Below are 17,237 nucleotides of genomic sequence, written 5' to 3'. Positions count from 1 at the left end.
TATAAAACTGTAATTTTTTGTGAAGAATCAACAACAAGTGGGACACAATCATGAAGTGGAACAAAATTTATTGGATATTTCAAACTTTTTTAACAAATAATAAACTGAAAAATTATTCAGCCCCCTTAAGTTAATACTTTGTAGCGCCACCTTTTGCTGCGATTACAGCTGCAAGTCGCTTGGGGTATGTCTCTATCAGTTTTGCACATCGAGAGACTGAAATTTTTACCCATTCCTCCTTGCAAAACAGCTCGAGCTCAGTGAGGTTGGATGGAGAGCGTTTGTGAACAGCAGTTTTCAGTTCTTTCCACAGATTCTCGATTGGATTCAGGTCTGGACTTTGACTTGGCCATTCTAACACCTGGATATGTTTATCTGTGAACCATTCCATTGTAGATTTTGCTTTATGTTTTGGATCATTGTCTTGTTGGAAGACAAATCTCCGTCCCAGTCTCAGGTCTTTTGCAGACTCCATCAGGTTTTCTTCCAGAATGGTCCTGTATTTGGCTCCATCCATCTTCCCATCAATTTTAACCATCTTCCCTGTCCCTGCTGAAGAAAAGCAGGCCCAAACCATGATGCTGTCACCACCATGTTTGACAGTGGGGATGGTGTGTTCAGGGTGATGAGCTGTGTTGCTTTTACGCTAAACATAACAATTTGCATTGTTGCCAAAAAGTTCGATTTTGGTTTCATCTGACCAGAGCACCTTCTTCCACATGTTTGGTGTGTCTCCCAGGTGGCGTGTGGCTAACTTTAAATGACACTTTTTATGGATATCTTTAAGAAATGGCTTTCTTGCCACTCTTCCATAAAGGCCTATGGACAGAGTCTCCCACCTCAGCTGTAGATCTCTGCAGTTCATCCAGAGTGATCATGGGCCTCTTGGCTGCATCTCTGATCAGTCTTCTCCTTGTATGAGCTGAACGTTTAGAGGGACGGCCAGGTCTTCGTAGATTTGCAGTGGTCTGATACTCCTTCCATTTCAATATTATCGCTTGCACAGTGCTCCTTGGGATGTTTAAAGCTTGGGAAATCTTTTTGTATCCGAATCCGGCTTTAAACTTCTCCACAACAGTATCTCGGACCTGCCTGGTGTGTTCCTTGTTCTTCATGATGCTCTCTGCGCTTTAAACGGACCTCTGAGACCATCACAGTGCAGGTGCATTTATACGGAGACTTGATTACACACAGGTGGATTCTATTTATCAACATTGGATCATTCAGAGATCCTCACTGAACTTCTGGAGAGAGTTTGCTGCACTGAAAGTAAAGGGGCTGAATAATTTTGCACGCCCAATTTTTCAGTTTTTTTTTTGTTAACAAAGTTTGAAATATCCAATAAATTTCGTTCCACTTCATGATTGTGTCCCACTTGTTGTTGATTCTTCACAAAAAATTACAGTTTTATATCTTTATGTTTGAAGCCTGAAATGTGGCAAAAGGTCGCAAAGTTCAAGGGGGCCGAATACTTTCGCAAGGCACTGTATAAGCCTGTAGGCACAGGACTGCCTAGGCACACTCACGTACCAGGAAGCACACTGCCACTTTTTCAGGAGGAATTCAGGATAAAGGTACATTTTTCAGGGAACTACTTAGGCACAAATAACATTTCTAAATGTTCCCTATAACATACCAAATCTTCACTCTTTTGCATTTGTTTTGACTCACTAGTTCTACTTGACCTCCGGAAGATTTACCCCCCCCCCCCTTCCTGACCAGGCCACTTTTTTCTATACACCAAGATGGGTCACCAGGATGGCCACAGCAAGTAGTGGGAGCATTGATTGTGATCTGTATTCGTGAACCCATTCTTAACCACTTCCGGACAGCCCTGCTACAGGGTGCCCTCCTGTGCAAAATCACGTGTGTATACGTGATTCTCCACTCCTGCCTAGGGGGCATGCACGTGCACTGCCAGGATATAGGGGGCTGTTCACTATGCTGTAGTCTTTCAATCAGACAAAGCAGAGTGTGTAGTCCTTATTGTATGGTAACAAGATCTGTACTCTGAAATCATGTATGCCCCCAACCTGTGTGAGTGACAGGTGATGCTGATGGAACAGTATGTGCTTCTTTTCTCTACAGATCTTGCTGGGAGAAGTGTCTGCTGTCTTCATCAACCCACGATGGAGGACCAAAGAGAAGATCATCTCATGTGGGGACTGCTGCTTCTTCAACCCTCTGCTGCGTCGTGTGGTTAGAATTCTGGGTGAGCGAGGAGTGAATTCTGTGTGCTTTCTCTCTGGTTCCTTGGGCCAACTGGGGCTATCCTGCAGAATGACATGGCATGCTTAGCATATATGGCACCCAACGATGCTCTATACTACAAATGTATTTTCCATTTTAATAGTGAAATTAAACATATAATAGCCAGAAAAAAAAAAAAAAACATAGAAGGTGAAATTTGTAGTGCTCTTTTAGCTTAGTGGTCAGTGAAAAACTGACTCCATACATTTATGGAAGAATGTCCCTATACATTGGTGGGCAGTGGAAAGAATGCCCCCTACATTGGTGTCAGTAGAAAGAATGCTCTTTACATTGGTGGTCAGTGGGAAGAATTCCCCTTTATGGGTGGTCAGTGGTGAAGCACCCCTCTGACACCTCAAAGGCAGAATAGCACCTCCAGAGGCAGGGGCGGGCTAGCATTTCATGATCTGAGTCCATGGCTAAAATGGGGGGACTGAGAAAGGATACTCAGTCCCCCCAGACGCCAGTCACTTTTGTCTTTTTAAAAGTTTTATTGTGAATTGGTTAAGGAGGTGAGGGTTAGGTATCCCAGATACCTTAGCAGATCCCTTACAGATGCTCCAGATCCAGGTCAATGTTTAGCCTCACAGTGTCAGAACCTTTAAGCCGACACAGTAACACTGTAAGCATGTTCCACAGGCCTCTCTAGGAGACCAGCCTTCTTCCTGGCTCTCTCCGACAAGGGGCCTCCCCTGGGTCTCCTCCTTGGCACAGCTTCCTCTAGACCAGGCAGGAAAGCTTCAGGACCAATTCAGCACACGTTAGGCCCCAACATAGGCTCTTGAGCATAACAGCAGGGGTCCATTCAATAGCACCTCCCTAGGCTTCAGCCCAGGGAAAAAGAGCAAGCACGTGGCCTGTCCCAAATATTTATATCTTCTCCCAGCATGCAATAGTGGCATAAACCTCCCACTGGATTGACTGAAGAAAATACAAATATTCATAACTTAGTTTTGTTTGCGAAGTCTCATTCTGTTACCGGTGATACCAGTGACATCTACTGGCAACAGTGAGAAATCACAGGCCAACTTAAGCTTAGGGAAAAACCAGGTGAAAAAATATATAATTAGTCTGAGCTAACTACAGCCCAGCCAAAAACTAACTTGACATAGTAGCCCTTGACAAGGGGGCTACAGTGGGTAGAATGCTACAGTGAAGTACAAATATAAATGGAAATAAAAGATTTGTGTGTAGCTAATCCTAATTTTGTCTTGTCCTTTCTCCCCAGGACTCTTTTCGTTTGGTCTATTCTGCACAGTAATCTTTGCTGGAGCGGTTCAGACAGTCACCGGTAACCAGGCGCCTCACTTCTTGTCAGTGTGTCGCCCCAATTATACAGCTCTGGGCTGTGTGTCTCACTTACAGTATGTGTCCTCACCATACGCCTGCACTGGTGACCCTGAGCTCATCACCGAGGCTCGCAAAGCTTTCCCCTCTAAGCCAGCAGCTCTAGGAGCATACGCTGCAGTGTACACCACGGTATGTCACATATATGAAAACATCCAGAGAACCAGTCCTATAACCTTTTTAATATCCAAAATAAAAATGAAAGCCATGTTTGTAATAGGTAACACAAACAGTTCTTCTTTCAGGGCCCATTTACATTATTTTTGGTGCGTTACCACACCTTAGGATGCCTTGTGTTAAGGTAGATTATTGAAAACAATGGGCTGCCAATGCACCAAAATGTCTCAACTATTACACGTCCCAAAATTTATAGTGCAATGCACGATGATGCGTTGTGACAAGCTGCGACATGAGCATTGCCATAGTGCATTGGGGTGCCACTCAAAATGAGTGGTGCTGCAATGTATGTAATGTAAGTTGTTGTGTGTTGAGGTAAAGGGGAAGCTACTGCATCTCAAACACAGTCGGTTTAATTTACTAAAGGAAAATAGACTGTGCACTTTGCAAAGTGCAGTTGCACTCTGCAAGGCCAGTTTCTCCAGAGCTTAGTAAATGAGGTAAAGTTTCACTTTGCAAAGAATACCCAATCACAGGCAAGGAAAATAAAAAAAACAGCATTTTTGCTTACACATGATTGGATGATGGAAGTCAGCAGAGCTTCTGCTCATTTACTAAACTCTGAAGCAACTGTTCTTCCAGAGTACAACTGCACTTTGCAAAGTGCACAGTATATTTACCTTTAGTAAATCCCCTCATGTGTGTCTTATGATACCTGGTGTCATGGGCGTCCGCAGGTAGGGGCAAGGGGAGGCAAATGCCCCCCCCCGGAATCTCAACTTTCCCTTTCAAGTGGTTGTTAAGCCACTTTATACCATCCTGTCTGGTCTGTTTAATAATCCTGTGTGTCTGTATGTGTGTTTTAAAAAAATAAGTCGTTCTTTACCAGTTATCAGAGGGCCGAGCACCGCTCACGTGACTTGTCGGGTCTCTTCTCTCCCCATCTGACAGCTGCCTGCAGCGAGCGGGGCCGAGGATTCCTCACTGATGTCAGTCGGGAGGGGAGGAGGAGAGGAGGAGAGAGGCGGCGGGTCATGTGAGCGATGAGTGGCGCTCTGAAAACTTGTAAAGAATGGCTTATTTTTATAAAACACAGACACAGGGGCACATAGGATTAATAAACAGACTGTAGACAGGATATGAAACTTTAAATTAAACGACAGAAGCAGGAGGGAAGGGGGGCGGGCACTGACACAGGAGGAGACAGGCAGGGAGGGAGGGGGGAGAGAGGACAAAAGATGACAGGAGGGCTGCAGATAATGGAGGCACGTAAACTGACCACAGTGTCAGGGCTCACCAGCCATGGTATACCGTGGTCAGTTTACAGAAGGGAGGACATAGCCAGGCAGGAAAAGCCAGGAATTTCAGGTGATACAGGGGGCCAAATTACACAGCAAAGCACTGTGCTGTATAACATGCTTTAAGGGAACAGGATCAATTTTTTTTTTAGGTTAACAAATGCTATAAAAATAAATGCTGCTGTTTGCTCTTTAAAAATAAATACTCAAAATAAGAATAACGATTAAGCCCCTCCCCTTCATGACATTGTTGAAAAGGGGTGGAGTATGGGTGACCCCCCTGAAAAAGGTTCTGCGGATGCCCATGCCTGGTATGAGAATCAATGGCAATAATTTAAAGGGCCAATCCACCAATAATTATTTCAAGTGCATGCCATCCTGTTAAATCACCCAGCAGCTTCAGCAGCTGGATCTTTGCTCCTGGGCTTTGATTCCATGATGACACATCTGTGGTGTCACTCTTGCTGTGAGATTTCCTTTATTTTATGTAAGAAATAGGTAGTGAAATGAGACTGCTTGGAGCCAAGTGCGAACTTTGCTGGAAGTCATTGATGGGTGCTGTTAACAGTATACAAAAGCCAATAGGTGATAAAGCCGACCAGTAATGGAATAGCAGCCAGGGGTCCATGATAAAGGACTGAAATGGATGACCAGGACCTTGCTTTTGGAGAATCAGATCGCTTCCTATACTCCTTTATTGCCCTTCTGTTTAGTCACATTAATGCAGACTATGCCAAGATGATAATGCAAACCAGTCATTTGAGGGTAGGATAAGTCCACAACAATGGCATTGTTCAGCATCAGTGTACCAGTTATCAGAGGTAATCAGGATGTATTTTTTTCTAACCTTTTCATCTCATAGGAATGTAATTTAGGAGATAGAATACCTTTTTGATCTTTATTTAAGTGATAGTATTTTAATGGGGCTTTTTTGATCCTTTTGGCCCCTCTCACCAATGGCTGACCAACATAAGAATATTCTCTGCTGATATTTGTACAATTTTTTTTTTTTTTACAGATGTATGTCACACTTGTTCTAAAGATAAAGGGATCTCGGCTGGTGAAACCATCCCTTTGTCTGGCTCTCCTCTCCCCATCGTGGCTGCTCTGCCTGCTGCGTGTGGCTGAATACCGAAATCATTGGAGGGACGTTCTTGCTGGCACTGTGGTTGGAGCTGCTATTGCTGTGTTCTTAGTAAGAACTGGGAATTGGGTGATTAGAAGAAAACATAAAAGTATAGATATTTAGGATATAGGTCCATTGCAGATTTACTGTATCAACTGTACTCTACGAAAACAGCTAAATACACACATAAAATGCATATAAGGGAGCTGATTTACCTGCCAGAGGTAAATTTGTATTTGTGTCCATCTATTTCTATGGCAGGTCATACATTGGTCAGTTTTTTCATTCAACCAGCAGGTTGAGCTTGGCCAGTAAACGGGGCAAGTCCAAGTCCTTCAGTACATTCATGCCCTGAAAAATATGTACCGCTGAGCTTGCTGGGCCCTGATTCACCATCACCCCTTTTGAATCCACCACTTGGTCGTTGAGCTAGATCCTCACTAAGAAGACACCTTCTACCAGGATGGGCAAATTGTTGAGGGATAGCCAGGAGGGGTCCAGCTGGTCTAGCTTCCCGAATCACTGGGCGTAGAAGTCATACTTTATGACATGGACCTCAGAACCTGTGTCAGTCCTAACGAGGGCAGTCACTACTAGCCTTAGCGCGACCATAGACTGTGGTTTGCTGAGACCTAGTGCCTCCTGTCCTGGGGGTCGTCCCTCTGCCCTGGGGGCCATTAGTTTACCTGCAGCCTGCATGTGTTTTTGAATTCAGGTCGGGCAGCGGTTCTTGTCTACATGTCCAAAGCAGTCGCACCGCCAGCATTTCCGGTCCTCTTCTTGGTCCCTCCATGACCGACTCTCACCCTTAGAGGAAGGGGCTGAATCCCGTCTGAGTGAGGACATTTCCTGTTTCAGGAAGTCAACATCCAGGGCGAGTTCCCTTAACTCTGTATGTATAGTTGACAGAGGTGAAGGGGGCCAAAGCCTCCCTTTTTCATGTGTAACCGATCATACCTTTTTGTCACTGCTACAGTTGTTACTGCATCTTCCTGTTCCCACATGGCCATGAACACCACAATATCATGAAAAGAAATGGCAGGTTGCACTCTGATTTGCTTCTGCAGGGCCCTCCAGACTTGCCCAGCCTTTAATACTACTACAAACTGATCTCTTAGTAAGAGATCTGAGTCAGTGATATCAGCACAGCTGTGTGCATCCCTCTTTTCCAGGTGTTGCCAAATATTCTGGCGTGTTACCGCAAAGTGAGTGAGGCTTTCATCCTCCTGCTGCCTCTGAACAAAGAATCTTTTTCTTCGAACAGGTCCACTAGGCGTGTCCTGATTTGTTCCAGGGTGGCCCTTTTTTTTTTTTTTTGCCAGGTGTCACCCTCCAATGAGTGGGGACCTAGTACAGCAACGCAGCACTTTCTAGTTTCTCCTCCCACTCCGCCAGAGGAATATTGGAGCCATTAAACTTTGGCACCAGGGCCGATCCTAATAGTACCATAATGGTGCCTGCTCCTATGTCCGCACCCGCTGCAAGAAGGGATATATCCTTGCGGCTGCCCTCAGATGTTGGTAGGTGCAGCATGGTGCGTCAAGCAGTAAACACTGGATTTACTAAAACTGGAGAATGCAGAATCTGGTGCAACTGTGCATGGTAGCCAAACAGCTTCAGGGCCTTCAGTTCAATTAAGCTTTTACAAGAAAACCTGGAAACTGGTTAGTTTCTATGCATCTATGCAGAGCTGCACCAGATTTTGCACTCTCAAGTTTAAGAGTCAAGTTGCGAAAACAAAACAGCACCTGACCAGGAACAGTCACAGGATGTAACAGCGATGCTTTGCAGCGCATGGCCGCGACTGTGCCAACGGCATCTGTCTTGAGGGGCAGAATGTGGTCTGGTCGGCTCGTTCCCAAATGTGGAGGCTTCCAGGAGCGATGGCTTGTCCCTATCCTTTCCCTACTCATCTGGAACTTCTTCCTACCGCTATTCACTATCCCTGACAGACAGGTCACCTGTCCCTACACTACCAACACATGAAATAGACTCTGCCTGACCTAAGATGATTACCAGAGTCACATGGGTGGCAGCATCCAATCCCATAGCTTCCCCAGTAACCCAGGAAACCATAGAGGAACCATGTTCCTCTTGACTTCCCCTTCAACTGCAATGCCACTGCGATCAAGTGCCTCCTACAGTGGGGAAAACAGACTGTACCTGGCTACAAGTATATACAGTATCTCACAAAAGCGAGTACACCAATCACATTTTTGCAAATATTTTATTATATGTTTTCATTTGACAACACTGAAGAAATGACACTTTGCTACAATGTAAAGTAGTGAGTGTACAGCTTGTATAACAGTGTAAATTTGCTGTCCCCTCAAATTAACTCAACACACAGCCATTAATGTCTAAACCGCTGGCAACAAAAGTGAGTACACCCCTAAGTGAAAATGTCCAAATTGGGCCAAAGTGTCAATATTTTGTGTGGCCACCATTATTTCCCAGCACTGACTTAACCCTCTTGGACATGGAGTTCACCAGAGCTTCACAGGTTACCACTGGAGTCCTCTTCCACTCCTCCATGACGACATCACAGAGCTTGTGGACGTTAGAGACCTTGCGCTCCTCCACCTTCTGTTTGAGGATGCCCCACAGATGCTCAATAGGGTTTAGGTCTGGAGACATGTTTGGCCAGTCCATCACCTTTACCCTCAGCTTCTTTAGCAAGGCAGTGGTAGTCTTGGAGGTGTGTTTGGGGTTGGTATCATGTTGGAATACTGCATGTTGGAATATTGTAGGTGTCTGTAAACGCATGTGAATATGTCTTATGCACATAATGCAGTGTCTGTAGAGGATTTTACAATTTGTCTAGCTGACTGCCTCAGTCTTGGGGCACTTTGTAAGGTATCTAAAGGTAGAGTTTAAAACAGTTGTTCTATAGGTACAGTTTATGACAGTTTATCTATAGGTACAGTTTATGACAGACTTTGACAGTTTATGATAGTTTATTTATAGGTACAGTTTATGACAGGCTTTAATAATTTATCTATAGGTACAGTTTATGACAGGCTTTGTTAGTTTATCTATAGGGAAAGTTTAAGACAGGCTTTTACAGTTTATGACAGTTTATCTATAGGTACAGTTTAGGACATTCTCTGACAGTTTATAGGTACAGTTTGACAGTTTATCTATAGGTACAGCTTGACAGTTTATCTATAGGTACAGTTTAGGACAGTCTGTGACAGTTTATAGGTACAGTTTGACAGTTTATCTATAGGTACAGTTTATGTCAGTTTATCTATAGGTACAGGTTGTCAGTTTATCTATAGATACAGTTTATGTCAGTTTATCTATAGGTACAGTTTGGCAGTCTATGGCAGTTTATCTATAGGTACGGTTTGATAGTCTATGGCAGTTTATCTATAGGTACAGTTTATGTACAGTTTATGTCAGTTTATCTATGGGTACAGTTTGTCAGTTTATCTATAGGTACAGTTTGACAGTCTATGGCAGTTTATCTATAGGTACAGTTTGATAGTCTATGGCAGTTTATCTATAGGTACAGTTTATGACAGTATATGGCAGTTTATCTATAAGTATAATCTGTGACAATTTATGACAGTTTATGTAAATGGAATACTGTTTTAATTTGTATGGATAATAATGTAATTCAGATTTCTGGTCCTATAAGAAGAATATATCGACAATAGAAAATGATTACTGAAAGGAATCGGTGGATCGCTCAGATCGAACAATGCTGTCCCCTTCCCACACTAGGTTACCTGTGTGCTGAATAATTTCGGGAGCTCCGCCCCTGAGGAGAAGGAGTTACATCAGAAAGAAGAGGACGAGGTCCCCATACCTGAGAATCTTCATCCTCCGGCACGTGAAAAGTTAAGTGTGGTACAGGTAAGGGGGGACCCAGTGAGCTAAGAAGAACAGTTCTCATTTATCAGAGTGCCTTGAATAAGAACATATTCCCAGCCTCATAACAACCAGACTCAAGCAGTGGTAAATTACCGTACAGGATCTGACTGGTTCATATTTCAGACACTTTGATAAAGTGGCAGGTAACGCGACCCATTCAAATGGCATCCAAAACAGATGTCACATTGGGAGCAGCGGCTGTTTCTGTGCAGCTGCTGCGTCCCAATAGACAGCAATGGGACTGCTGCCATGGGGATGCATGCAAAACCTGTGCATACCCGTGCTAGTAAACATGGCCTTGCAAGGTGCATGGATTAAACTGCCTTGAGTGAATGAGGCCTAATAGTAATTTAATAGTAAACATAAAGCTTTGAAGGCCCTTATATGCATCTTACTGCATTAAAAGATGAATTTCACATCTATGTGCTGCAGTTTAGGGTGTTTTTTAAGTGAAGCACCCATTCACACCTACGCACATATGGTAGCAGGCTGCCATTGCCATACCCTTAGATGTGAATAGGCCCTGAAGGTGTTTAGTAAGTTTAAGCATCTATTCCTACTTGTGTGCAAGTTAACACATTTTTGTTTTTTGCCTTGAGGCAGCCTTTTCACTTTGAATAAGTCCTCAATAAATCTACCTTGTACGAAAATATTTACCTGCACTTCTTTTGAGCAACGCACAATACCTTCATATCTGTTGTCCTGATACACTGAAGAGCAAGTGTTCTTGTTTAGTGACGCTCCCATATATTGCTATATTGTTAAATGCTCTATAAGGTTAGCTGGGCTGACACGGGCTGTGCTCTTAATGAGACGTATGGGGGGTGCATGGGAGAGAAAGGTGCAGGAACTAATCTTGTATAGTGGATTATCATTATGCTTAGTGAATTGAGCTCATCGTTTGCTATAGAATAAGTGCATTCTAAAGATATTGTTTCACAAAGCAAAATACAGTAACTCAAAAAAGTGAGTACACCCCTCACATTTTTGTAAATATTTTATTATATCTTTTCATGTGACAAAACTGAAGAAATTACACTTTTCTACAATGTAAAGTAGTGAGTGTACAGTTTGTATAACAGTGTAAATTTTCTGTCCCCTCAAAATAACTCAACACAGCCATTAATGTCTAAACCGCTGGCAACAAAAGTGAGTACACCCCTAAGTGAAAATGTCCAAATTGGGCCCAAAGTGTCAATATTTTGTGTGCCCACCTTTATTTTCCAGCACTGCCTTAACCCTCTTGGGCATGGAGTTCTCCAGAGTTTCACAGGTTTCCCCAGGAGTCCTCTTCCACTCCTTCATGACGATATCACGGAGCTGGTGCATGTTAGAGACCTTGCGCTCCTCCACCTTCTATTTGAGGGTTTAGGTCTGGAGACATGCTTGGCCAGTCCATCACTTTTACCCTCAGCTTCTTTAGCAAGTCAGTGGTTGTCTTGGAGATGTGTTTGGGGTCATTATCATGTTGGAATACTGTCCTGGAGCCCAGTCTCCGAAGGGAGGGGATCATGCTCTGCTTCAGTATGTCACAGTACATGTTGTCATTCATGGTTCCCTCAATGAACTGTAGCTCCCCAGTGCTGGCAGCACTCATGCAGCCCCAGACCATACCACTCCCACCACCATGCTTGACTGCAGGCAAGACACACTTGTCTTTGTACACCTCACCTGGTTGCCGCCATACACGCTTGACACCATCTGAACCAAATAAGTTCATTTTGATCTCATCAGACCACAGGACATGGTTCCAGTAATCCATGTCCTTAGTCTGCTTGTCTTCAGCAAACTGTTTGCAGGCTTTCTTGTGCATCATCTATATAAGAGGCTTCCTTCTGAGACGACAGCCATGCAGACCAATTTAATGCAGTGTGTGGCGTATGGTCTGAGCACTGACAGGCTGACCCCCCCACCCCTTCAACCTCTGCAGCAATGCTGGCAGCACTCATACGCCTATTTCCCAAAGACAACCTCTGAATATGAAGCTGAGCACGTGCACTCAACTTCTTTGGTCGAATGGAACCTGTCCTGTTAAACCGCTTTATGGTCTTGGCCACCTTGCTGCAGCTCAGTTTCAGGGTCTTGGCAATCTTCTTATAGCCTAGGCCATCTTTATGTAGAGCAACAATTCTTTTTTTCAGATTCTCAGAGAGTTCTTTGCCATGAGGTGCCATTCTGAACCAGTATGAGTGACCAGTATGAGAGAGTGAGAGCAATAACACCAAATTTACTACACTTGCTCCCCATTCACACCTGAGACTTTGTAACACTAACAAGTCACATGACATCGGTGAGGGAAAAGGACTTATTGGGCCCAATTTGGACATTTGGAGTTATTTTGAGGGGGGAGCAAATTTACACTGTTATACAAGCTGTACACTCACTACTTTACATTGTAGCAAACTGTCATTTCTTCAGTGTTGTCACATGAAAAGATATAATAAAATATTTACAAAAATGTGAGGGGTGTACTCACTTTTGTGAGATACTCTAGATGCAACCCTATGAATCTCAGATTCTCTTTATGTTCAGTCACTCATCTGGAAAGAATATAACCAGTAGTCACACTATGTTAGATTACATGTTCTTTTTTGGACAGTGTTTTGCTTTGTGCCACATTCCCTTTAAGGCTAAACCCTGGTGGAAGTGAAAAATCTGCCCTTGCATTTTGGCTCCCCCTGCACTGCAAAGGCTAAATGTTTGTTCATGCCTAGGATACCTGTAAAAAGCACCTCTAACCTCTACTCACCTTATCCCTTGCTTATCTGGCAGCCAGCGCTCACATGTTCTCTCTGATGCTTTGGGTTGTGGGTGGGTCCTCGGCATCCCTTTTTACAATACAGAACTACTGGTGCTGTGTTGTATGTGATGCCGTCAGAGCTGTGAATAATGGCTGGAGTGCTGAAAGGAAGAGGCTTTTGAAGGCCAGTCACATATATAGAAGGACCTGTCCTGAGAAGAAAATGAGCATTTAACCCTTGCACAGCTGGGGGAGCCCCACTGCAGGGATAGATTTTTAATTTTGCTAGAGTTCAGCTTTAGGAGAGCTAAGTGGCTAACGCTTCTGCCTTTTAGCACTGAGGTCATGGATTCAAATCCTAGCCAGGACACTATCTGCATGAAGTTTGACTGTTCTCCCTTTGTTTTTGTTGGTTTTCTTCCACACTTCAAAGAAATGATGGTAGGTTAATTGACTCCTATCTAAAATTGGCCCAAGTATGATATTCAGCTGAATGCGTCCAAGATGGCTGCCCCACCTCCTATCTGCCTCAGCACCAATTTGATAAGTGCTTTGAGTGCTAAGGGGGGGAAAGTACTATAGAAATATAAAATACAGTGCCTAATTGATTAGCACTTCCACCTAGCAGCTCTAGGGTAATCAGTTTGATTCCCAACCACGGCACTACCTGCATGGAGTTTGTATGTTCTCCCTGTACCTGTTGTATATTCCTCAGAGTACTCTGGTTTCCTTCCACACTTCAAAGACATGCTGATAGATTAACCAGTTCTGGACCGGAAGGATTTGCCCCCTTAATTGCCAGGCCATTTTTTGTGTTTCAGCACTGCATTACTTTAACGAAAAATTGCATGGTCGTGCGACGCTGTACCAAAAAAAAAAAAAAAAAATTGATGTCCTTTTTTCCCACAAATAGAGCTTTCTTTTGGTGGTGTTTGATCACCGGTGCGATTTTTATTTTTTGCGCTATAAACAGAAAAAGAGCGACAATTCTAAAAAAAAAAAAAACAATATTTTTCACATTCTGCTCTATAACATTCCCAAAAAAAATTGTAAATATCAAAATTTTTCATTCTTTTAGGCCAATTTGTATTCTGCTACATATGTTTGGTAAAAAAAAATCGCAATAAGGGTATTTTGATTGTTTTGCGCAAAAGTTATCGTGTCTACAAACTAGGGGAAAAATTTATGTCATTTTTGTTTATTTTTTTATTTTTTACTAGTAATGGCGGCGATCTGCGATTTTTAGGGGGACTTCGACATTGCGGCGGACAGATCGGACCCCTAACTGAACTTTATTGACACTTTTGGGGGGACCAGTGACATTACTACAGTAATCACTGCTAAAAATATGCACCGTTACTGTAATAATGACACTGGCAGGGAAGGGGTTAACCTAGTTGGTGATCAAGGGGTCAAATGTAAGCCTAGGGGTGTGTTTACTAACTGTGGGGGGGTTGGGCTTTTGAAATGATCATAGAAACCTGTGATCCTATATAGAAGGATCACAGGTGCTCTGTGATCATTTCAGAGAGAAGAACGCTCATCTGTGTTTACAACAGCTGACCATCCTTCTCCTTCTCTCTTATCGGGGAGCGGTCGCGGGTGGCTGGCAGTAATCGCGGCCGCCGGCCCCGTGCATCGGCTGCCGAGTGGGGGCACCAGGTGCTTGACCGACCTATACCTACGTCTGTTCGCGCAGGAGGGGCTGCCTGCCGCAGTATAACTGCGACGGGCAGTCCGTAACTGGTTAATCAACTCCTGTCTTAATTGGCCCTAGTATGTGTATGTATAAATGTGAGTTAGGGACATTAGATTGTAAGCTCCTTGATGGCAGGACTGATGTGACTGTACAATATATATGTAAACTGCTGTCTAAATTGACGGCGCTATATAAGTACCTATAATATAAAAATAATAGGTATGAAATGGCCTTTTGGCAAAATCAGTATGTATATGTTGTTGTACAAACAATTATAACATTGTTTCCTCTCTCTCTCTTTCCCTCTCTCCCACCCCCTCTCTCCTCTCTCTCTCCTCCCCCTTTCTCTCCCCCACATCTCTCTCCCCCCTCTCTCTCCCCCTCTCTCTCTCCCTTCTCTCTCTCTCTCGCTCCCCCTCTCTTTCCCCTCTCTCTCTCTCTATCTCTCTCTCCCCCCTCTCTCTATCTCTCTCTCCCCCCTCTCTCTCCCCTCTCTCTTCCCCCTCTCTCTCTCTCCCCTCTCTCTTCACCCTCTCTCTCTTCCCTCTCTCTTCCCCCCCTCTCGCTCTATCTCCCCCCTCTCTTCCCCCCTTTCTCTCTTTCCCCCTCTCTCTCTCTCCCCTCTCTCTCCCCCTCTCTCTCTCTCCCCCCCTCTCTCTCTCTCCTCCCCCCTCTCTCTCTATCCCCCTCTCTCTCACCTCTCCCTCTCCCCCTCTCTCTCTCTCCCCCCTCTCTCTATTTCTCTCTCCCCCTCTCCCTTTCCCCTCTCTCTCTCTCCCCTCTCTCTTCCCCCTCTCTCTCTCCCCTCTCTTTTCTCCCCTCTCGCTCTATCTCCCCCCTCTCTTTCCCCCTTTCTCTCTTTCCCCCTCTATCTCTCTCCCCCCTCTCTCCTCCCCCCTCTCTCTCCCCCCTCTCTCTCTCTCCCCCCTCTCTCTCTCCTCCCCCCTCTCTCTCCTTCCCCCCTCTCTCTATGTCCCCCTCTCTCTCACCTCTCCCTCTCCCCCCTCTCTCTCCCCCCTCTCTCTATCTCTCTCTCTCTCCCTCTCCCTCTCTCTCTCTCTCTCTCTCCCCCCTCTCTCCCCCCTCTCTCTTTCTCCCCCCCCCAACTCTCTCCCCCCTCTCTCTTTCTCCCCCCTCTCTCCCCCCCTCTCTCCCCCCTCTCTCTCTCTCCCCCCTCTCTTCTTTTCTCTTTTTCTTCCTTCTTTCCCCTCAATAGGATTGTGGAACTACATCCAGTAATGTCACCTGACCCTCCTCCATGCCTTGTTCCTGTCACCCCAGATGTTCTTATACCATCGAACTGTATGACCAGCCAAGTATAGTGCTCAAAGGCACTCATCGGAGTCTCACCAACTGGACAGTGCCAAAGAGCCATGAGAGTGTGATTCCCTTTGCACTGAATATCCGTATGCCATCAGAGGCCAATCTCCTGCCTTTACCATCACTCTGACACTGGTAACATAATGTGAGATGTTTTCTAGATTTTGACACCAAATTCTCACAGATCAAAGTATTCATCATAGTAGTGTTATTTACCATGCTCGTCATTCGTATGTGTGCGTTCCTACCTTCGTTTTTGCAACATAAGAAGCACCTATACCTTTCCTCTTTCCTTACAGATGTTCAGCTGCAGCAATTCTGTATATAAAACGTAGGGCCTAATTATATATGATAACCCTTGTGGTTGATGAACATTTTTCATGGGAAGCATCATCAATTCCCACAGCTTCAGCTGTTTTTTGAGCTGTTCAGTGATAATTTGTCACTAATTTTTACTGTATATTAAAGCGGAGTTCCACCCTGGATTTGTTTTTTTTTTTTTTAATACCCCCGGGACAGTCAGGGCTAGTGCATTCCACAATGGCTAGCCTCTGATCTGTCCCGGGTTGCACTTACCTGCAAGACGAAATACTTACCTTGCAAACGTCTTGTCCAGCGCTGCCATCTCAGATGTGGGCAGCTTGAAGCCAGCGCGTCCTCTTCGGCGTCTTCTTCCGCCTTCTGTGGTCCCACGATGCTCTGCGCCGGCCCCGACGTCACTTCCGGGTCGCGCGCGTCACCCCTCCACAGCTTCTGGGCATGCCCAGAAGCTGTTTAGAAGGGGATGACGCGCGCGACCCGGAACTGACGTCGGGGCCGGTGCAGGCGCAATGATTCCTGGGAGCTATGACGTCCAGCTCCCAGGAATCATTGCAGAGCCAGGAAGTGACGACGGGCCGCGGCCGAGGAAGGAGGAAGAAGGAAGTAAGGTAAGTATATTTTCTTCGCTACGAGGTAAGTAAAAAAAAAAAAAAATATGCGATTATCCATTTCTTTTTCAGGTGACCCGGAGCGAGAAGATGGAGGTAAGTATAAAAATAGGGTGGAACTCCACTTTAACAATTAATATGATTCAGTGAAATCTATTTTGTAGTTAACTTTCTCCAGTTTGTAAAACCCTCCAGACAGTTTTTTAACTGAAAATATTGTCAAAAATGTTCCCCACCCTAAACCCGTTCCAATCTATATCTAATCCAAGGAAGAACTTCATAAAGCCTTCCTTGGTTTACCTATATCTACCCAATCTTGTAGATATGGATAAAAAAGCAGATAGAATTTCACAGAGAATCATAAAATAATACTTGAATAGGACCCGTAGTCTCCTTAAAGTGCACCTATCCGTAGACAAATTGCTGCAAAAGAAGATGATAGGAGAGGATTGGAACTACTCTTTGTTTTTCCTTTTATGAAGGTTTTAGAGTATTTGGAAAATCAGAATGTTAAAGTGGACCTGACCCAGAC

At 44.5% G+C, this 17,237-nt stretch overlaps 1 protein-coding gene across 2 annotated transcripts in view; it reads left to right on the top strand.

Moving 5' to 3' along the window:
* PLPPR2 (phospholipid phosphatase related 2) overlaps positions 1 to 16,032 on the top strand; it is a 37,738-nt gene extending 21,706 nt beyond the window's left edge. The window contains exons 4-8 of one of the 2 annotated variants that reach the window (XM_082257195.1): positions 2,089 to 2,212; positions 3,479 to 3,729; positions 6,031 to 6,207; positions 9,868 to 9,999; positions 15,673 to 16,032. In XM_082257195.1, the coding sequence (XP_082113321.1) occupies positions 2,089 to 2,212; positions 3,479 to 3,729; positions 6,031 to 6,207; positions 9,868 to 9,999; positions 15,673 to 15,705 (717 nt within the window). In that variant the 3' untranslated portion in view covers positions 15,706 to 16,032. The remainder of the gene's footprint in view (positions 1 to 2,088; positions 2,213 to 3,478; positions 3,730 to 6,030; positions 6,208 to 9,867; positions 10,000 to 15,672) is intronic. The other variant, XM_082257194.1, reaches the window with a different exon arrangement.
* The last annotated feature ends 1,205 nt before the right edge of the window (positions 16,033 to 17,237 follow it).

Source organism: Pelophylax lessonae, assembly GCF_965119305.1.
Source record: "Pelophylax lessonae genome assembly, chromosome: 4".
Lineage (NCBI taxonomy): Eukaryota > Metazoa > Chordata > Amphibia > Anura > Ranidae > Pelophylax > Pelophylax lessonae.
This window is presented reverse-complemented; position numbering and strand designations above follow the sequence as displayed.